The sequence below is a fragment of the Gigantopelta aegis genome, chromosome 3, assembly GCF_016097555.1.
Source record: "Gigantopelta aegis isolate Gae_Host chromosome 3, Gae_host_genome, whole genome shotgun sequence".
Taxonomy (NCBI): Eukaryota; Metazoa; Mollusca; class Gastropoda; order Neomphalida; family Peltospiridae; genus Gigantopelta; species Gigantopelta aegis.
Window position 1 is genome coordinate 28,176,676 of NC_054701.1, and position 23,124 is coordinate 28,199,799.

The window sequence follows — 23,124 nt, forward strand, 5'->3', positions numbered from 1 at the left end:
CACACACACACACACACTCTCTCTCTCTCTCTTCCCAGTTTCTCGCTTTTTCCCTACTTTCTTTGCCCACCTCCCTCATCTGGTTTCTCCGTGTCTGTCTGTCTGTCTGTGTGTGTGTCTCTCTGTCTCTCTGTCTCTCAAACACACACACACACAAACACTCAAATTGCTAATTTTCTGGTGATACAAAATATGGAAGACAGCTCGCTTTTATAAATCATGTCAAACATGGAAATTATTTCTATGCTTATTATTGGTCATCTAAACGTTTTACTCATCAAATTAAATCTAACATTTAAATTAACTAATATATTCGCTTAAAATTGCTAGGACTGCTGCTTTTATATTATTTATACGGAGGCTAGTACACTACAATGCAAATGTATCGGTGCTAGGTTTTTTACGGACCGCATCAGTACCGGATACGTGTGCTAGTAAATCTAGATTTAGGCAGAAATTCCATTTATCCGAAATTCGTTTGCGTATACGTAAAGGTAATCCGTAATCTGTAAATATCACTTTCTATGCAAATAGTTTGAGTACATTTCATTAAAGCATCTCCGTACAGTGTGCGTAAGCGTCTGCTTATCTGATCACTATCTCACAATGTGTTACGAATTACGTATACGGATTACGGAAAAACGGAATGTGCGCCTTAGTGTTACGTCAGTTGAGGAAATTGTTATAGACGTAGTACTAGTAATAGGATTCTTGCATACCGAGACCATATACTGTATTTACAGAGTATTCTTACATTCAGCCGACGTCGATTCATCCATTCCGACCCATCTTCGCAAGCCAAGGTACCATCAATTATAGCATATATTGTACGGTATATCAGCGAAGATGCTTCTGACCATTCATTTCTATCTTCTTATAAATCGACTAACAATCATAAAACAAACCCCACTAAATTATAATACACCAAGCATTTCAATTTATAAATGCTTTACTTTATTACAATAATTGAATGGAGACAAAAAAGCATTCTGAGATCTACAACATACATTGTATAATATACTTATTGTATCTGTTGGTCATCTGTAAAATGCATATGTACATTGCAATATTGTGAGTTTGAGGGCATCTGAATATATTAACTGCATACATTAATACTACTCTGAAGTGCATATATATATATATATATATATATATATATATATATATATATACATACATACATACATACACACACACACACACACACACACACACACACACACACACACACACACACACACACACACACACACACACACACACACACACACACACACACACAAACAACGCACATACATATACATATAATTATATACATATATATATATACACACACACACGTATATCATCTGTATGGTAAAGTTAAATAAACATAAGATGCTGATAAAGGTTGTCCTAGTTAGGAATTTTTGATAGATCCATATCCCAGAAAATGGTGTTGGGATGTGAATACAAGGACTCAAATTGTTAAAGAGGAAAAAAAAAAATGGTTTGGATTTAAGACAAAAAGCATCATCTCTGAAAAGGGGTTTTTCAGTAATTACTAAATATAGATGGTTTCGACTGAAATGCATGACCTATTAAATAATTACTTGAATACCATTTCTAGTCAACTCCGTTGTGCACATAAGTGCATAGTAAATATCAAAGTAAATCCACTAAAGGTCTGAAATACATGGAAACAAAAATGTGCTCCACTTACACAATGGAGTTAAATATTCCCCATCACTTTTAACAACTTGGGCTGTGCCATTCCAGAACTGACAATTATAATATTTTTGTGTGTGAATAAAAGTGGATTAATAGAACATTGTTATGACTATTTCGACAACAATCTTTAGATGCAATTTCATACAAACCTCAATGTGTATTTAAATGTTATACATATGTGCACACAGCTACACACTATATACCTGTTGGTGGAATCTCCATACAAATCCAGATACCAAGTTTCACTGAATAAAAGTCAAGGGTATTTTAATCATGCTATTCAGTGAATGGCTTTATTGTGATGCCAAGTTCAAGGTTACCTTCCAACACACACATTTTGGGGAAAATGCACATTATAATAGGGTTGGCAGTATTTTAATCATTTGAAGGTATAATAAATAATAATAACATTAGATACAAATATGTTACATCTTTTTATGTACAATAAGGGAAAACATGAACATAAATCACAATCATCACTATTTGACAGTATTTACAAAATAAATCTGTACATTAGTTTTTAGCTTCCATTAAACATCTGGATATACATATAAATGTATCTAGATTTTTTTGCCGAATAGTATAAATATACAAGTTATGGTTTGTGTGGCATTGGTTCTGAAGTAGAAACTACAGCCAAACAACAAAGCAAACTTCACTACATCAGACATCACCAATAAACAGCCACTACTTCATCTCACTAGCTTCATTGTAAATACTGGTTATAGGCTCTGTAACTTGCATCAGACATCACCAGTAAACAGCCAGTACTTCATCTCACTAGCTTCATAGTAAATACTGGTTATAGGCTCTGTACCTATTCAAGTTCACTTCCCTGCATAAGTAAGTGTGTTAGATTTATTTTCTTAAAGACCGAGTAGTATATTCTTTTCACTATAGACGAGTATGGTATGCTGATGGTTGTTGCAGATGTATGATAAATATTATACTGTCTGGCATAGAGTATAAATTATAATATGCATATATACCGGTACATGAAAATGAAAATGAAAAATCTCTTCTTTTACAACATGATCAACACCATACTGTATAATTAGCAACTATCAGATGTAGACATTTTATGACTGAACATGAGTTTGCAACATTAGGTCAGTAACCATTATTAATGGATTATAAATACATTGTGATATGGCAAACTTAAATCTGTTAGTACACTTGTTATGGTATATTTTTTTCTGTAAAAATAATTTCAAAGTGATGACAGAAATAAGTTCATCTCATTGATCACAAGTACCAACCAATGAAGAAGAAGAAAATGTTTTATTTAACGATGCACATTTTATTTACGGTTATATGGCGTCAAACATATGGTTAAGGACCACATAGATATTGAAGGAGGAAACCTGCTGTCGCCACTTCATGGACTACTCTTTTCAATTGGCAGAAAGGGATATTTTATATGCACCATCCCATAGACAGGATAGCACATACTACACTCTGATGTACCAGTCGTGGTGCACTGGCTGGAGCGAGAAATAGCCCAATGGGCCCACTGATGGGGATCGATCCCAAACCAACCGCGCATCAAGCGAGCACTTTACCAATGGGCTACATCTCGCCCTTCAAACAATGAACGGAAATGGGCAAAAGAGTTAAGATCATTTCTGTTGATGCATTTGAATAGGTACTGAGCCCATTAGAACATACACTGATGGAAACCTATCTATTACAAGGTACAGTACACAGGAATGTGATATATGATTTTTTTTTCATGAAGCCCTGGATGAGGCCATCTGTAACAAAATAATCTGAACTCCACACCGGCCTCGGTGGTGTCATGGTTAGGCCATCGGACATAAGGCTGTACAGAGTTCACAGCTTGGTACCGGCTCCCACCCAGAATGAGATTTAACGACTCAGTGGGTAGGTGTAAGACCACTATACCCTCTTCTGTCTCACTAACCACTAACAACTAACCCTCTATCCTAGACAGACAGCCCAGATAGCTGAAGTGTGTGCCCAGGGCAGCATGCTTGAACCTTAATTGGATACAAGTACGAAAATAAGTTAAAATGAAATGCAACTCCACTCACCATTTTAGCAGTGAGGTGTTTGATGGGCATTATATATTTAAAAATTGAAAACAAATTGTGACTTTAAAAAGTGTGATTTTTGTGAATCATTCAACTTACATCAAATGAATATCTTGTCAATACTGATCTGCTTTTAGTGTACATCCATTATGCACCAATTAGCTAACCATTTGTGAAGCCTTTCATGGATGACTGCATTAACTGGTTGAACATTCAAGCACACAATAGTTTGTACATATTTATTAAATGAAGAGTTGAAGAGTTCATTTGCAAATTTTGGAGTTTTATGTAATGACACCACTAGAGCACATTGATCATTAATCTTCAGCTATTGGATGTCAAACATTTGGTAATTTTGACATATAGTCTTAGAGAAGAAACCCAATCTATTTTTCCCATTAGTAGCAAAGGATCTTTTATATGCATCATCCCACAGGATAGCACATACCATAGTCTTTGATATACTAGTTGTGGTGCACTGGCTAAAGCGAGGAATAGCCCAATCCTTCACTGATGGGGATTGATCCTAAACTGACCATGTATCAATTGAGAGCTTTACCACTGAGCTACTTCCTGCCCTTTGGAGTTAGCAGTGAAGATACATACGGTTGTTTGTACATCTCAGAAATAACACACCAATAGAATTTGCATAAAAATATCATCTATGCTCATTAAACAGTTATGCATATCATGAAACAGCAAACTCTTTTCTTCTTTTTTTAAATGACCTACTGGTAAATGGATGTATGAAATTTTGAAAATGAACTCTTCATATATACTTTAAAAACCATTATGAAAGCACTGGAATATAATACATGAATGCACAATTTTTATTATTATTATTTTGAGTGGTCGTGTCTTTCTGATTCCATTATAACAATCGACTTTGTTTTTCCATTACCATAGTTTGAAACCCAATAGCCGATGTATTTTTCGTGCTGGGGTGTCGTTAAGCATTCATTCATTCATTCATTCATTCATTCATGCATTCATTCATGCATTCATTCATTCATTCGATTATAACAATCAGAGCTTGTTTGTACACTATGCATTCTGGATATGCCTAGGAAATGTATTAAAATTGTTATGATATGCAGAATATATATATTTGTTGTGCTGTTGGTAGAAAAACAATAATAATGTCTACTTGTATGATGGACAAGACATAGTAGCAAACACATGATAATATATTTACCCTGTTTTTACAGTTATCATCAAGTAACATGGTTGACAAATTGGCAAATCTGAGCTTTAGTTGAAATTGGTGAACATTTTACATAAATTTTCCAAAAAGATAATTTAATAACCACATGGAACATGGAAAGTATTTGTAAATACATGGACTAACTTTTATTTTCATTATGTTACATTTTGAAATTTAAAATTTAGCTTTTCATTTACAAAGAAAATTTACATTTCGCTATTCATTTACAAAGAAAATTTATCTAGTTGCTAACAATATTTTGCAACTTTCTGTGCATAAAATTATTAATATTTGTCCAGGAAGTGTGTTTCTTGGGAGAAAAAAAAAACCCCCACCCCAAAACAATTAAAGTAAAAAAAAATTCAGAACAAAACACACACAAAAGAATCTGACTTGAACAGATGGTGAACTCTGGACAGAATGATAAATGATCGAGCAATATTCTGGTTTCAAAAGGTAACAACATTAATTTTCATAACAAGACACTGAGGTAATAAATAAAACTGAGGACAAGTGGGAATGTATTCTGGTGTGGGGACATACTGGAAGGTTTTCACATGTATATAACTGTATATAATGACACACAACCAACACAACAGTATATCAAGACACATACATTATTCACAACCATACAAAACTGACCAAAATAGCAAGCAACAACAATTATTTTGTGCCAGGATAATGTTCATCATTGTCACATGCCAAGGGTTCTGTTCCATATTCATATTCCATCATACACTTACCGTAGCCTTCATTGGCTGGTTTCCCAATTTCAGAAGTAACATCATCTATGAGCTATTAATTTTCATTGCTCACTAAAAAAAAACATATTTAACATTTAACAAGAAAGTAATATGTCCTCTATAATATATATATATATATATATATATATATATATATATATATATATATATATATATATATATATATATATATATATATATATATATAGTGCAGACATTCAAATTAAAAAACACTTGTCAGCCTTGCAGTTTAGGTCGTCACATGGCAAATGCACAAAAATGGCCATTATTGTTTACCATGGCAACCAAAATGTAACAATGCCATTCATCCAACCAAGTCCAGCTTCATCCAATCAAACTGAACCACTTTTATATCTAAAAATTGGGCTTTCCAAATTGTTTTAAATTTTTTTGTTTAACTACACCACTAAAGCAAATTGATTAATCATAAGCTATTGCTTGTCAAACATTTGGTAATTTTGACATATAGTCTTAAAGAAAAACCAGCTACATTTTTCCATTAGTAGCAAGGGATCCTTTTATATTCACCATCCCACAGACAGGATTACACATACCACAACCTTTGAAATATCAGACATGGTGAAGTGGCTGGAATGAGACATAGCACAATGGGTCCACCGATGGGGATCAATCCCAGACAGACTGCACATCAGGAAAGCACACTACCACCGGGCTATGTCCAGCTCCGTTTGGTCATCAGTGCAAATGATACGTATCAATACTGGTATAAAACAGGACCCTCAGCTTGTGAACAAGGCTATTTTTCTAAATGAACTCTATGGCAAAACATCTACATTAACGATGAATAATCAATAACCTCGATACATCAGAAGAGAATAATCCATTTTCTAACCAATATACCACCATGGGTATATCAAAGTATCAACTAAAATATACACAACACACAAAAGCTTTCTTCTTTCAGTCTAATCCTTTGTTTTTTCAATTATGGGCATTTCTGTCTAAAATATGGTTATTTTGACATTAGATAGCAAGAAAGAACACCTGCTGTTGCTACATAAGCTAACTCCTACTGAATTGCAACATGGGATATTTTATATACAGAGATGAAAGTGGGTTATGAAAAAAATAAAATTGGGAAATTTTTATATTGTTGGTGGGATATTGAAATGGCCTTGGGTTGCACAAAGGTCTAAAATGGCGATTCTCAATGCAGAACGTATGCAAATTATCACCGTAAACCATATATCGTAAGTTCTGGACGGAAAATATGAACAATTTTTGACAAACAGTGAGAAAAACGTTAGCAGTGTACAGACTTTCAAAATCTGGAATTCCAGATAAATCTAGAAAACAAATTCATCTCTGTATATACACTCTCCTAGACAGCACACACCACATCCTGTGACATACCAACTGTCAGTCACTGGTTTAGACAGGAAAAAAATAAAAAATCATGATGGTTTTACCAAGGATTATCAGTCCCATGGCCTACAGTTGGATACAAGCATGCAAACTGTAAATCCAAAGGCCAAACGTTCTAAGAGGTTTATTGTCAGTGATAACATGTAACGGACAATATACCCAATGACAAATATCTTAGTAATGTTTTTATTGTACAACAGGGCAACCTAAGCAGCTTACTAATACTGACAAATAAGAATGGTGGGCACTGTATGAAATTGATGGTAATGAAAAAATGTCAACTTGCATAACTGAGAATAGAATTTCAAATGATGGATCAAAGAATATCATTCTTTAAAGAATATATTAGGTGCAGTCCTTGAAACAATAAATAAAGAATTATTTATTAAATCACATTAACATTGTAATAATTATAAAATCATTGGTACTAAAACTAAAATCCTGACTAATATATACAGAAATAGCATGGTACTAATAAATAATTTGTGTTCATTTCAATAACTAGTGGCAACTTTGTATTCACACAAATAAAACATGCAGTAACTAATTTTGAATAAACAAAATTAAAATCTAATAGGGTTTTCCTACAATAATAAATTTATATATTTTGAAATAAATCTTTACATTCACATGACTATCTTTTAACAAAAGGTCAGAAGTCAAAATTATGACCACATTTCTAACATATTATATGAACTGCATTTAGCACAGCTACTTCAATAACAAATAATTTTAATATTTACTTCTAAACTATCTTAACCTGATATTACTGAATAATGTATTTACATAATATTAGCATTATAATATGATCAAGCTATTGGTTTAAGTGATTTTCTTTCCAACAAACTAACGGTGAAGGAAAGAGAAAAAAAAATTAATATGCTAATATCATGAATCAGATATTAAAGTTTATTTTGCTTTACAACATCATCAGAGCACATTGATTAATTAATCATCGGCTGCTGGATGTCAGACATTTGGTATTTCTCAAAGGAAATCCACTTCATTTTTTCTAGTAGCAGCAAGGGATCTTTTATATGTATTTTTCCACCTGTGGACAGCACATACTACAGCATTTGATAAACCAGCTATGAGGCACTGGTTGGAATGGGAGAAAACACCAACTGGTCTGCCCAAAAGCAATGATCTTATGACCCAAACACCGTAGGTGAGCACTCTACTGACAGTAAAATCTCAGTGTTTCTGCCAGAAATACATTTTTGGGTATGGCTCTATGGAATTGAATATTTACAATGTATGTGATGAATGCAACCGCAGTCGACAGGAGATGGGGGGGGGGGGGGGGGGGGCTCCCCCTGAAAGAAAATGGGTTAGGTTTTGGGTTAGGGTTAAAAAAATTATACAGTAATGATAAAAGATAAAGTCATTAATTATGTCAAAAGGTTAATTTAAAAAGGAAAAAATCTGCAAAATATTTGGGAATGGCGCCATACCCGTTTTACCCTCTGGCAGAAACCCTGAATCTCGTCCCTGAATTGAATGATTGAGGATATAACAGTAAAGCTTGTGACACAAATTTCTCTATTAAAATATGGACCTAAGACTTTAAGAAATTGTAATTAAAAATCTGTTATGTGAAACTGAATAAACTAAAAGTCTGCATAGGACCAAACAGGTGGATATATAAATGGGACTCATCAACACAAAGCAGGACAATAGAAAAAACAAAAAAAATAAGACACTTTAAACAATAATTCTACCCTTTCATTGTTATTAAAAACTGGACAGAAAAATAAGCATTCTGAGAGTACTGCTAAAGCAATACATGTCCCCTACCAAGCCAAACGCATTTTCCTATCTCCTAAGTTCAAGGGCCATAACTCTGTAAAAAAAAAAATGGGTACCAGTAAATGATAAAGCTATATACAAAATTTCAGCTCAATATCTTGAGGCACTGCAAAATAAAAGCCCATAAAACAAACTTTAGCGTCTTCTAATTTCAAGGGCCATAACTCTGTCGAAAATGGTTAAATCACCATGAATGTTAAATTTGATCTGTTACAGTATATGATAAAGACAGACAGACAGACAGACAGAAGGACGGAGATGAAAGCTACAGTTCACTCCATTGGACCGGTAGGGGACTAAACTCTGTATGAAACATGATATGTGTACAAAAAGCAATATTACACTAATATGACATTGAACTCTACCTGTCATTGTTGAGGAAACTATGCAGCATGCAAAAAGAAAGAACAAAATATGTCGGAGATGTATTCTAAAGTCTTAATCAGTTACAGCTAAATACAAGACACATCCATTGGAATTCAAAACAATCGAAACAGTGCTAATTAAAGTAAAAGACATATTCATGAACAATCAGAGATGTGTAATGTTTTTTCTGTTATAAATTAGCCAACATGCCTTAATAACAACAAAAATGGGTACCATTAAATTATGTCTTCCAAAAACATTATTATATTTTAATTTCAAGAATATTTTAACAGAAAAATCCACAATTTTTTAAGTTAAGTGTATTATATACCGTATATTGCTGTGTATTAGCCGACTTTTGAAGTGTAGAAATACTTTCCAAAAGAAGAGAGTCGGCTTATACACGGAGGCAACAAATTGGTTTATAAAATTCCGATCGAAAACACTCCCGACCCCAACTAACAAATTTTGATTAGACCCTTAGAGCCTTTCACAGCTTATGTAACAATAATTTGTGCACAATATAAATAATACACCCCGTCATGCAATATTATGTAGTTTTTTGTTCTTGAATGCATTAATATTTGATGAATAATAATAATAATTACTTGTTTTATTGTCATTTCAATGGTAAAAACGTGTTCCGCCATCTTTGTTTGATACCTCTGTTTATATCATTTTGTAAGCTCTTATTTGATTGGATTACACAATTTTGTGTAAACAACAGCCATGGACCACAGAATAGTTTTTTTGTGTGGAGGGGAAAACAGGGATTAAACATGCCGTAATGAGTTTATTATTTGCTGTCCAGTGAATAATTTAATTACTTATGTGCAATGATATGTTGTTACAGCTTGAATTGTTTATTTTCCTGTTATGATTTATCGGTGCTAAATTATTTTTGCACAGCATGGAAGACGTTAGCATTGAGATGACGATTACTGTGTCTGTAATAATTAAAGGGGAAAAAATACAATGAAAAAGAAAAGCACAAGTCTACCTGTTGACAGTATTATTGAAACTAATACAATGTACAACTGGTCAAAAGATGACTTCGGCTTATACACGAGGCCGATGATTTTGTACTTGATATTTAGGGTCAAACTAAGAGGTCGGCTTATACAAGGAGTCGGCTAATACACGGCAATATACGGTAAGATAAAAATTTGTTATAGATAGTAAATCAGTTAACACAACAGAATGTTTAAATGTGTCAGGCAGATGGTAAAACATTGTTTTTTTTAATGTAACTCTTTAAAGAGACATGTTTCAGAAGAGAATTAGTTGCTTTTGCTTGTCCAAACTTTCAAGTTTAAACTAATCTCGAAATTCTCTTTAGATCACTAATTTGAAATGTTCTTTCAAGTTTATATCAAATTTGAATGTAACAGCACAATAACACACCAACTATATGCAATTTTAGTTATACACATTTATTTTACATGATTGCTATGAAAAGTAAATTAAAAGGGCCTACAGGTTTTTTTTTTTTTTTAACCATTATATGTATAATAATAAAAATAAAAAAATAAAAATGTTTAACAATTTAAAATAGGGAAAAAAATAACTACAATATCTGTCTTGTTTTCAAATTTGCTTGTTGATGTTACTACACTACAAGATAATTTTTTTGGGTACAATAACAAAATGCATCACATTTTTATATAGTTACTGTAGTAAAACATATATTACACAGAACAGTACATTTATTTCACAATACATTAATAAACCGAGTGCATTATTATTTATATTATATAATAATCTCACTTTGCAGTGTTTCAATTTACAGTTTGTTGTTTGAGAAATAATAATATTAATATTAAGCCGAATACTTAGCTTCTTTCACAGCACTCAAATACTGTTTATCATCTGTGAAATAATACCTGTATTGTACAGGATGTTTATAGCTCATTTCACAGTATTTATATATATTGTTTACCATCTGTAAAATAAAATTTATATCATACAGAATGTTTAGAACTCATTTCACAGTATTTATATATGGTTTACCATCTGTAAAATAATTAATATAATTAGCATACAGCATTATGTCATATTTACATGCTACACATTATGAATTAACATTTTTGTGCATACTCAAAAATCATGGATATTCATCAAAAGAAACAATAAGTGTTGACACATATTTTATCCAACACCATAACTGACCAGATAAATACTGGTACAACCCCAACAATCTGAACTCAAGTGCCTGTATCTATTGGGGTTTTTTTTTCAATCACACATTTTGAAATTAAATTAAATTTCATTTCATTTCATTTTATTTCAGCTAGATGTAAAGGTTTCTTATCTTATGTCAACACACCCCAATGCTTTAAATTATCAGAATGAAATTTATTTGCCACAAATCCGGCCGATCTCAGCTGTTAAATTTTTTTTTTATTATTCTTATCTATCTCCTTCAGAAATCCTGGATCTGTTCTTGATCACCAGTAACATGACTTTTATAATTCACTTAAAACTCAACACAACTTAATTTGCTAATAAGCAAAGAATAAAAAGATATTCTCAAACTGGTTCCACATGAATCAATAAAGCTTTGATTATTAACAGCTATAATAGACTCATCTGTAATTTATGTGGTACTAATTCTCCTAAATTTTTATCACTGTCAAAAACAATCAACTAAATAAACTATGGGCCAAATTTACAAAATGTATTTCTCTCTTAATCTAGTATGACTTTCCTAAACAGCTATGTATATTTAATCAGTTATGATAAATATAGGTGTTAGCCACATGCACATCATACTGCATTCACATTTAAGAATTAAACACAATTAAAATAAATGTGCAACGGTCATCATTCTTAAATTCTGTGCTATACATTTAACAAATATCATGTTTTTGCTTTCTATCAAAGGCACATCCATTAACTTACACATCCATAAATATTTATCTTCATGCATACAACGGCTATACATAAAATATAAATTGTGTGAAACTAATGCCAGCGAGCTATTCCTGACAGCGTTTATCCATACTCATTACCATGCGTCGTGCCTTGCTCAGTCTCTTGTGGTAGTTCTGAGCCATCGAATTCACAATGGACAGGACAAAATAGACAACCATCACAATGATGACTTTCTCAAATATCCATGACAACAGATTGGATTCCTGAAATACACAAGGAAGGGTTTTTTAATATATATATATTGATGTCCCAAAGAAACTTTACAAAGTTTAAAATAGTATTATAGAAAACCAATAAATGGTATAATGGGATAAAAAACAAAAGTCTCACGAAGTTCAACATTCTAAATGTCACAATGCATTTCATGATACATGCAAAGTGTTTATAAGGTAGTTTCGAAATTGGTTGTTTTCCATTTGCAACAATATTTATCAAATTATTAAAATTTTATGGTTGTAAAGATTCTTTTGGACGATATATATATATATATAAGGTTTAAAATATACATCACATGTGCCACAATGACTTTATATGCAGCTGCCACCCCATGACTCCATAGGAGCACTTATAGTTTGGTGAAATTAATCACTTCAGAGTAAAGTAACAGTCAGTAGACAGAGCAGAAAAAATGCTCAATACATTGGTATGTACTTCATGACACACCATACTACCACAGTGGAAACCAATCAAACCATTTGCAAATCTTATGTTGCTCACTATAGTTTTGTGTTGATTGCAAAACATTTTACAAATATTTTTACACACATACAGCAAACTGACAACAAAAATAAACATAGGTTTGCTTATGATATCCAAGTACATAGTGGCTGTTCAGTTTGAAGTATCATGGTAATTGTTTGATATGACATCTAATAAATAAATGTTAACCTTTCCTTTGCTGTGTTGTATGTTCGTACTGTATCAATTTATCTCATTTCAGATCTTACTGGCAAGTCCTGACATTGTAAACACTGTTCATGACAGAAGATCACCTGCATTTTAAACACCACTGGCTTATGTCAGACCCATTAAGTAATGAGTAGTGACAGTTTCATTGAGAAGCATACTTACAGAAACCACTTTCGCCCCAGTACTGTGATGCAATTTCTTCTTCTGGGCTTCTAGCCAGTTGCTAAATGGTGTTTGTGCAGACAAACCTAAGTATGGAACTTTTCTGAAACAATAACAAAGATAAAAAGTTAATCATATAAAAAAATTAACAGAGTAGACAATTTCACAAAAGCCCTATAACAAATGCATATATTTTATGTAAGATCATAAATGTTTTGCATGAAATTTCTTAAACTTGTCACTATTCTGAATTAATCTAATCTAATTTTTAAGTAGAAAAACTTATATAAAAAAAGTTTATGTAAAATTAGAAAATTAAAATCTGTTACTTACCCTAACAAAGACACCAGCAATTCTACATGTTCTTTGCTAAATAGAAATATAACAAATAGTTTCTGAAAAATAAAGCAATTTAGATCAGTTATAATTATACAATAGTACCCGGAAGAAAAATGCAAAAACATCTGAGACACCATCACAGAGCTAAATCCCATTTCTTGGATAACAAGCATTCTTGGAGTACTGATAAAACTATACATGTCCCCTAACATGTCTTCTAAGTGCAAGGGCCATAACTCTGAGACAAATAGGCCAATCACCATGAAAGTCAAAACGGATATGTAACTGTATTATAAAGCTGTATATAAAAGTTTAGCTCATGATCTTGAAGCATTATGACAATAAAGTCAGGAAAAATATATGTGGGACAGACAGATGGATAGATAGATGGATGGACAGACAGTCAGACAAGAAACAAAGCCTGTAGTCCTCTCCATTTAACTCCAGTTTCATAAAATAACATATCTACAAACAATTATTTACTGTGTTGTGCAATCATTCAGAACTGATGAAATTAAACAAATATATTTACCAACAAAGCTTAATTTGTAATATTCAGAAAAAGAAAACAAAAACACTGTAAATTCGACCGAGATCACACTTACTTGTATATGCATTTTAATAACAGCTTTTCCTATAAGAGTTGCACCAAAGAAGGTCCAGAAAGGAATAAGGAAATGTCCGCAAGTGATGCCAGCTAGATCAAACAATGGGTTAGGAATCTAAAAATAAACAGCAATAATAATGTATCATTGTTACAGAATATGCATTCATTCTTCACAAAAACACAGAATATAGTTTTGTTTAAAGAATGACAAAAAAATCCTGTAAAGATAATGAAAGTCAACATAATTTTTTTTTATATTTCTTAGACAATCACTTTGTGCAAAAAAATTAAAAATTTAAAAGTATTCGAGTAATAATACAGATAAACACACAGGGCTTACAGTTTATGGTAGCCCCACTCGCATGGCTAGTGATATTCAATGTTGGTTTTGTAAATAACTACTATCACCATGCCCGACGGCTAGTGAATGTTTTCTAGTAAACTGCTGCATTTAAGTCTATTTTGTAAATGTGAATATCCTGCCCTTTCCTCCACTCAAATCTAACAGTTTTTAAGCTCTATCTACTTCTTGAGGTGACATACATAATTATACCTATTTGTAAAATTGTATTTACTTAAAGTATGGCTAGTGAAATTTTAATGGCTGGTAATTTTTTTAAATCACTGATCCCATGGCTAGTGGATTTTTATAACAAATCTAGAAGTCATGACACAATATGTACAGACTCGGATATTATACAATAATCTAATATATTGTTTCACTGTTTGGTGGGCAACACATGCTACTAGTGTTTCAGGATGTTTCAAAAATTAACATCTAACTAGATATATGTTGCAACCACAGAAACAGAAACCACTAAATTTACTCTACCATGTTGGATTTCATTACCTTTTACAATTAAGATGGATATTCTAGAATGAGGGTACAAAATACTACAAAACGCTTACTGATGCACAAGCTAGTATACCAAAGAATCCAACTCTCTGAACAAGATTATGAACCGACAGCTTTGCTTTTTCCATGAAGTTCTGCAAAAGTAAGAATTGTCAGTCAAACTGGGCTTCAATATGTACCAAGAAACACAAGAGATACAAACTACACTGCAGCAGGACTGGTTGAATTGCATTTAACAATTGTAGATACAAGACACCAAATTTAACATTCCTGACATCAATTTTTTAGAGACAATCTGAATGACAAAACCGTTATCCGTGATCAAGATCGTATCTCTGCACAATGCAGAGTCGAATGGGTATTTGGCAATATAGTGGTTGATTCCATGAATGTCTATCTAGTGCCTCGTCTGTAGAAGGACAGCCACTCCCGAAGAGATCCTTTACTGGATTTCATCCTTCTTGCACTGCCAAAAAGAGGACTGCTGTTTCCAGACTAGTTTACGAAATCAAAACTAGCACAGGATAGAGCTCATTGCAATAAATGCAGATGTGCTGACATGCACAGTCAAAACGGAGATGATATCAGGTGTTATTGCATAAAATCACACATAAAATCTGTATGCCCAATGAAAACTTCAGTTGTTATGAATAACTGAGTCACTGAAACTGACTCTGATCAAGACAAAATCTACTACATACTATTAGGCTGTGTCATAATGATGGACCATGTTAACTATGGGCCTAATTCACAAAGCTTTCTAAGCAAAAATGTATTTCCCTTGCAAGTCTGTCTGTTTTGCACTGCAAGATGGCAAAGTTGCAAGCATTTTTGTGAATATGACCCCATGTCAACCAGCATTCTGATAGTACTGCTAAAGCAGCACATGTCCTCTACAAAGCACAACACAATTTTGTATCTCCTAAGTTCAAAAGTCATAATTTTGTCAAAAATAGACAAATTTCCATGAAATACAAACTTGACCTGTACCTGTACATGATAAGACTATAAACAAAACTTTAGCTCAACATCTTGAAGCATTGAGTAAACAAGTCTGGAAAACTATATGTGGGACAGGCAGAGAGACTGATAGACAAAACGTTGGAGACAAAACCTACAGTACTCTCCCGGTTGTATAGATAAGAGACTAATTTTCATTCATTTCAACTTATTTTTGTGCTTATATCCCATTAACATTCAAGCACGCTGTCCTGGGCACACATCTCAGCTATCTGGGCTGTCTGTCCAAGACAGTGGGCTAGTTGTTAATTGTTAATGGTTAGTGAGAGAAAAGAGGGTGTAGTGGTCTTACACCTACCCACTGAGTCATTAAAACTCACTCTGGGAGGCAGCTGGTACCAGGCTGTACACCCTGTACCTACCAGCCTTATGTCCATTGGCTTAACTACGACACCACTGAGGCAGGTTGAGAGACTAATAAGACAATATTAACTACATAAACTATGTCACCAGGATCACATTTAACTACACAGACCATGTCATCAAGCACACATAACCCACAGAGACTGAGTCAACAAGATCACATAAACTACACAGACCATGTCATCAGGATGGATGGCCTTCTCATGAATGAGTTCTTCAATCTCTTCAAACTCGTCATCATCTAGGTCAGCTCCTGAAACCCTGGCTGCTCGAGCCATGAAGTATGGTGGTAACTCCCCGATGGCTGTACCAGCTCCCTGAATACAATAAACAATACTAGTTAAACAACTTCATTATATAATCACAGGAAATACGGCACTGTCGATGAACTCATTCTTGTCTGATCCCTTCATTCTTTCCATCCATTAATGGCTATGAGGCATCTCATATACAGTTTAAAGGAAGCTATCACTGGCTCCATATCACTCCCTTGATACTAGTTCAACGAGTCATTTTAGCTCCCCTTACAGAGAACATTTTGCTTTCAAAATCTTGATTAGCAATATTTCTAGTGAAATGAAAATTGATTAACAATTACTGTTTAACATTATAAAATTGTGTAGCAATCTCTGAAACTTGCATTGCAAATCGCGATGCGATACTGAATAAAATGTTCCCTACCATTGTATGTGATTATTATAAAAATAGTACTATAAAAGGATTCAATATCATTGCTAAATATGGTAATATCTTAAATCTAAATTTTAATCTAAGTTAAGCAATAAATCACGGAACTCAATTTTGTTCATGGCAAAGTCTGCACAGATAATGAGAAAAGAAACCAACCACCACTATTTCATCTACTCCATGGATCCAATATTAACAAATACGTAACATTCACTTACCCAGCCAGAACAACTTATAACAGCATAATTATAAACTTCCAAACATTATTATATTCTGATTGGACCACGTCACTTAAAATCTTAATAACATCAAATGGGATATCATTATGTAAAACTTGTAATGTAAAGGACATTAGAAACTGATCTTTTGTGTATTTTTAACTCAAAAGAAGTGTTGTTTGTAATAATAAAAATTGTTTGTCACAAATTTAGTATACTGTTACTGTTAACGTGCCTATATTCAAAAGTCACATTATTTTTGCATTGACCATAATTTGACACCCAATAGCCGATGTATTTTTTGTGATGGAGTGTCGTTAAACATCTATTCTATTCTATTCTATATCCAAAAGAGGTTCAGGCACGTTTAGTATAAACTCGCTTCGATATGCTATGTGGTTTTATACAACTTTTGACTGCTATACATTGATAAATTCACAAAAAACTACAAACAATTCTTATATATGATAAAGCGAGTGACATACCCACATGATGGCCTCGAGTCTGACTTTACTCATAATGATCCACAGAGTCATACTTTTATCCTCTTTGTCAGGGCACACAATCCTACAAGTCCAAACAGAATACATGCATTCTCAAACCCAAACATTCAAACAGTAACAACAGTAAACAAAAATGACTTACAATAATTACTTTACTTATTAATGTAGAATAAACAATAACGAAAAGTATAGTGAAGAGAAAAAGAAGGAAGCTATAGTCACATGACCGGAACTACAAGGGAGCATACTGTAGAAGATTTAGGCCATCCCATTATCTGTTGGGATGCTCGGACCAGTCCACTTGCGTGGGGGGGAAATGCACTTGTTTTGAGGACAGGTAATATTGAAAAGAAATTATAATGACAATAGGTACTACTAGGTAATTGGGGAAACTGTGATTGTCATAGTAGAAACAGTGGCAGGGCTTCTAGATTATGGTAGCCCCACTCCCATGGCTAGTGATAATCAATGTTGTGCCAGTAAATAACTATTATTGCTATGCCCAACAGCTAGTGAATTTTTTTTTGTCAAATGCTGCAATGAAGTCTATTTTATTTACATATGAATAACCTGTCCCCACCCTCATCTTAGTGTTTTAAAGCTCTATCTCTCTGTTTCGGTGACATATCTGATTATTACTACTGTGAAACCACTCAAAACCGGACCCTCTGTAAACCGGAATTCCCTCAAAACAGGACATTTTTTATGATCCCTTTTTAAATATCTGTACATAAGAAAACCTCTCTAAACCGGATACCTTTTAAAACCGGACTTTTTATTTGGCACCGAGGGTGTCCAGTTTAGAGGAGTTTCACTGTATTAGTAAAATTATATTAACTTAAAGTAAAGTAGGGCTAGTGAATTTTTACTCATGGCTAATTAATAGTTTTAATCACTGATCCCATGGCTAGTGGATTTTGTACAAATTCTTCTAAGCCCCGCAGTGGTGATGTAGTGATGTATATTTTATAATGGCACTGCATAAACTGTCGTTTGATAAGAATTGAAATAATACTAAAAATATGTTTACAAACCCCCCAAAAAACCCATGTATTAGAAATTGATTCTAGTCCAGTAATAATAATGTTCTTTGACTGAGCGACATCCAATTTATATATACATGAACAAACATGACTTAGGTGTACTACAGTAATCAGTTTCAGGTTAATATACAGTGCAGTGTCAATTGTTTGATATATTTTGCTTGTGCCATTATTTTCTGAAATGGAAACTCTGATTAAGCAATTTTTAAAAATGTCACTTCACAGACAATACTCACTCATTGGGATACGGTGGTTCTGGGAAGTCCACAGACATACACTCATATGCAGCGAGGGTCACTGATGCTATATGAGGACCCTGAAAAATCAGACATTTTACCATAAATGTCTTCTTTCAATAAATGTCAGTACCTGAGTAATAGCAGGACTCTGACAATTTGCATAAACCATTTATAGGTTCTGCAAAAACAAATTCAGGAAACCCATTTCGTTTTAAAGTAACCCATCATGAACATGTAAATGATGTCATAAATTCAATGCACAAACGAAAAATGGGTTACACAAACTATATCTGTTCAGGGCTAATGGGAACTTCCACTCTGCATGTCTCGCAGAATTTCCCATTCTTACCGTCACAGAATAAAGTCAATATCCTAATAACTAGTTATTCTCTTCTATGTAGCTGTTTGGTAGTAGGCCTAAAGCAAATATAAATAAATATTATCCAAATTCTGGCTTTTTCATTTAATTTGGGGGAAATCAGCAAACTACCCTCCCCCCCCCCCCCCCCATATAAAAATGGGAGCCCATATGCCTATTATAAGATGCTAATTAATGAGAAAAATACGTTGCAATATTACTCCAGTTTATAGCAAAGGTTTCTTAGGCTCTGCTAGATAACAAAGCATCCTCTTTGCAAGTCTTTTTGCACTGCACTGAGATATCACAAAGTTACGAGAGTTTAGTGAATTAGGCCTCAGGTCAGGATCTACCGTATTTCATGCAGGATAAAATGTATCTGTGAGAACTCACCAGGTAAAGAAGAAAAGTGTGGAGTCCGGTGCCCAGACCGACTGATGACAAAATACCAAGACCAACCCAATACGCACACCACAGCAGATTCTTCCTTATGAGAGTTACTGTCTGTAATAAAATAAAATATAAAATACAATGATGGTCAATTTATTTAAAGTTACTGACCCAAGTTCCCAAGAGATTTACCTTTTATGTTTCAAGTAAAATACAATCTGAGTTCTATGAATATTGTGATGACCAGAAAACACATTCTATTTGTCAATGTTGATAATTTAAGCACAAAAACACTGATCATCAATAGTATATTACAATATCTAATAACTATGCTTACTGCCTTTAACTGAGTATAATTCAATACAGAAGCTAACATTCAAAACTGAAATGTAGTTTTTGTCCTTTCTGCAACTTAAGATAAGGGTAAAGTACTTCTATATACTAGTTATTTATGACGGGTACCTGGACAACCAATATCTAAACAGGTCACCAGCAGCACTGCATGAAAACAAAAGCTGTTATTTAGGTTTTGTTTGTGACAAGTAAAAATAATAAAAAATAGAAAAACATTCACAGTGGTGTGATTTTTGCCCAAATTTTTAAAATTATTATTACACACAAAAATGGCTAATTTTTGTTATTTCCAAATCATTTTTATTTTCTGCTTATATCACATTGATTTTTTTTTTTAACTTTAGATGGATGCTGACAAGGACATAATTTCAACCACTTACTGTTTGGTGTGGCCCATCTGTTAAATAGAGAGCAGACAGAATACCAGTTATCACTAACACAAGGAAAACAATTTTCTTTCTCCTCCATAGTCTAAAAAACAAAAATGTTTAAAGGTTAATTGTTTTTTTATATAACACACAATCCAATTACATACATAACTACCTCATGTAATCACAACTACACCCACAATTCCATACATGTACATACAGTGTAACATAACTACCTCATGTAATCACAACTACACCCACAATTCCATACATGTACATACAGTGTAACATAACTACCTCATGTAATCAGAACAACTAGTAACTTGCACTCAATAAAAACATCATGCCAGTTCCAGTGCACACTTGTATCTAGGTATACATTGTGTATGCCTGATCTGTTTAAACTTCAGCCAGTGTCTGTTTAACACCACTGGAGCACATTGATTAATTAATCATTGGCTATTGGATGTCAACATTTGGTAATTCTGACTGATAGTCATCGGAGAAAACCCGCTACATTTTTCTTAATATAGCAAGGGATCTTTTATATGCACATTCCCACAGACAGGAAAGCACATACCACGGCCTTTGACCAGTTGTGGTGCACTTGTTGGAACGAGAAAAAATCCAATCAGCTGAATGGATCCACTGATGCTGTGAAATAGTGAATATAAATGATCCCTTGCTACTAATGGAAAAATGTAGCAGATTTTGTCTATAAGATTTTATGTCAAAATTAACAAATGATTAATAAATCAATGTCCTCTAGTGGTGTTGTTGAACAAGACAAACGTTAACTTTTAACTTTAGAGGGTACTGAAAAGTATTGGGTTATCATGAGCTTCATCAAACAAGAACAGGTAGTTTTCATGTATCTAGAGCTAAAATCACGGAGTGGACAAAATTCCACAGGAAAGCAAATCTTTTAAGACTAATTAGCCATTCCTTCTACAGAACTTTGTCTTTGCTCCTGCCCACACCTTTTCTCTCTCTTGCTCTGTCCGATGTCAGAATTATCAAATGTTTGATGACAATTAATAAATCAATGATCTCTAGTGGTGGTGTTACAAAAAAAACAACGATTTTGATTATTTATTACTGGAAATATAAAACTGTCTGAATATAATGGACTTTATTACATACCTATTCAATCTTACTATAGTGATAAAGACATTTTCAAACCGTGTAATAAATTTATTTTGTATTACACATATGTGCAATCTGGACTGGACCTTTTAAATGGGGAACTGCCTTTTTATTTTTACTTCAGTTAGCGCCTTTTATTTACTGACGTCATATATGATTTACAAATCACGTCAAATCGCATTTGAAACATTACACAAGCCTGTCGCAGATTATGAATCTTAACGTTAAGCAAATCCATGAAAGGAGTATTGTTCATAGATTTAACAAAGTGTTGTTATGACGTTAAATTAAAAACCGTTTTTATAAAACATAAAAGAAGGTATGTAATAAATACAGAACTTCACATGTTTTTTTTCGCTTCCTATTTATTGTACGAGTTTATTTTGTGCAAGAATACATACCACGAGACCACGTAGCAGTCGAGTGGTATGTTCTTTCGCAAAATAAACAACGTATGTGAAGTTCTGTATATTTTTTTATTTTTTATTTACTTAATGATTACTCCCCACTACTAAAACTGAAACAAAGTTTGTTTTGTTTGTTTTGTTTAATGACACCACTAGAATATATTGATTTATTAATCATCGGCTATTGGATATAAAATATTTGGTAATTTTTACATATTGTCTTAGAGAGGAAACCTGATACATTTTTCCATTAGTAGCAAGGTATCTTACATGTGCCATCCCACAGACAGGACAGCACATACCACAGCCTTTGATATACCAGTCGTGGTGCACTGGCTGGAATGAGGAGAAAAATGAATCAAACAGAATAAGGTTTACATCGTGAGTTTACCTCAATCCAAGCAAATTAATGAGGCACCCAGCTTCAAGCATGAAATAAAAGAGAGTCCATATAGGTCTACGCCACAACACTAGGTCTGTTCGCTCTTGGCGATCCTGCTCTCGTAGCTGCTTCATATCTTTTTCAAACTCAGACACTTTGGTCACATCAGATACACTGCCATTGATGGTCTCTGGTTTTCTTTGCCGAAGTGCGTTTGTGGTTTCATTGTTTTCCATATCACTGGTTGTATGAAGAAGTCTAGCAATCTAAAAAAAAAAAAAACACCCAGAAGAAACCACATTACTAGTCATTAATCAATGTCATGATAATCTGATAAATAAAAAAGCATTTAAAATAATCATTTCAATTGAATTCTTTATTACCGTAAGCATTTGCTTAATGGTACAAAACAATATATAATACAAAGTCAAGGCTATATTAATGTTAAATTAAGACTCCAAAACTTAAGTGTTTGTAGCTATTTAAAGACTATCAGAATTATTTCCATGGTATGTGGTTATTTATAGAATAGCCATTTATACAAAG

The 23,124-nt window shown here is 33.3% G+C and overlaps 1 protein-coding gene across 1 annotated transcript; it reads right to left on the reverse strand.

Moving 5' to 3' along the window:
- Positions 1 to 8,481: 8,481 nt before the first annotated feature.
- LOC121367824 (vacuole membrane protein 1-like) lies at positions 8,482 to 22,838 on the reverse strand. Its single transcript, XM_041492212.1, has 11 exons — positions 22,588 to 22,838; positions 20,656 to 20,746; positions 19,925 to 20,035; positions 19,171 to 19,250; positions 17,874 to 17,955; positions 16,660 to 16,800; positions 15,154 to 15,234; positions 14,243 to 14,359; positions 13,632 to 13,693; positions 13,299 to 13,401; positions 8,482 to 12,430 (listed from the first exon to the last, which is right to left on the reverse strand). Exons 1-11 carry the CDS (start codon positions 22,812 to 22,814, stop codon positions 12,272 to 12,274), a joined length of 1,254 nt encoding a protein of 417 aa, XP_041348146.1. The 5' UTR covers positions 22,815 to 22,838; the 3' UTR covers positions 8,482 to 12,271.
- Positions 22,839 to 23,124: the final 286 nt, after the last annotated feature.

Coding starts and splice junctions, on each gene's coding strand:
- LOC121367824 (XM_041492212.1), bottom strand. CDS start 22,814: ATGGAAAACAATGAAACCACAAACGCACTTCGGCAAAGAAAACCAGAG. Junction 13,694..14,242: donor TTATTAAAATGCATATACAA/GTAAGTGTGATC, acceptor TTTATTTTTCAG/AAACTATTTGTTATATTTCT. Junction 13,402..13,631: donor TTGCTGGTGTCTTTGTTAGG/GTAAGTAACAGA, acceptor TTATTGTTTCAG/AAAAGTTCCATACTTAGGTT.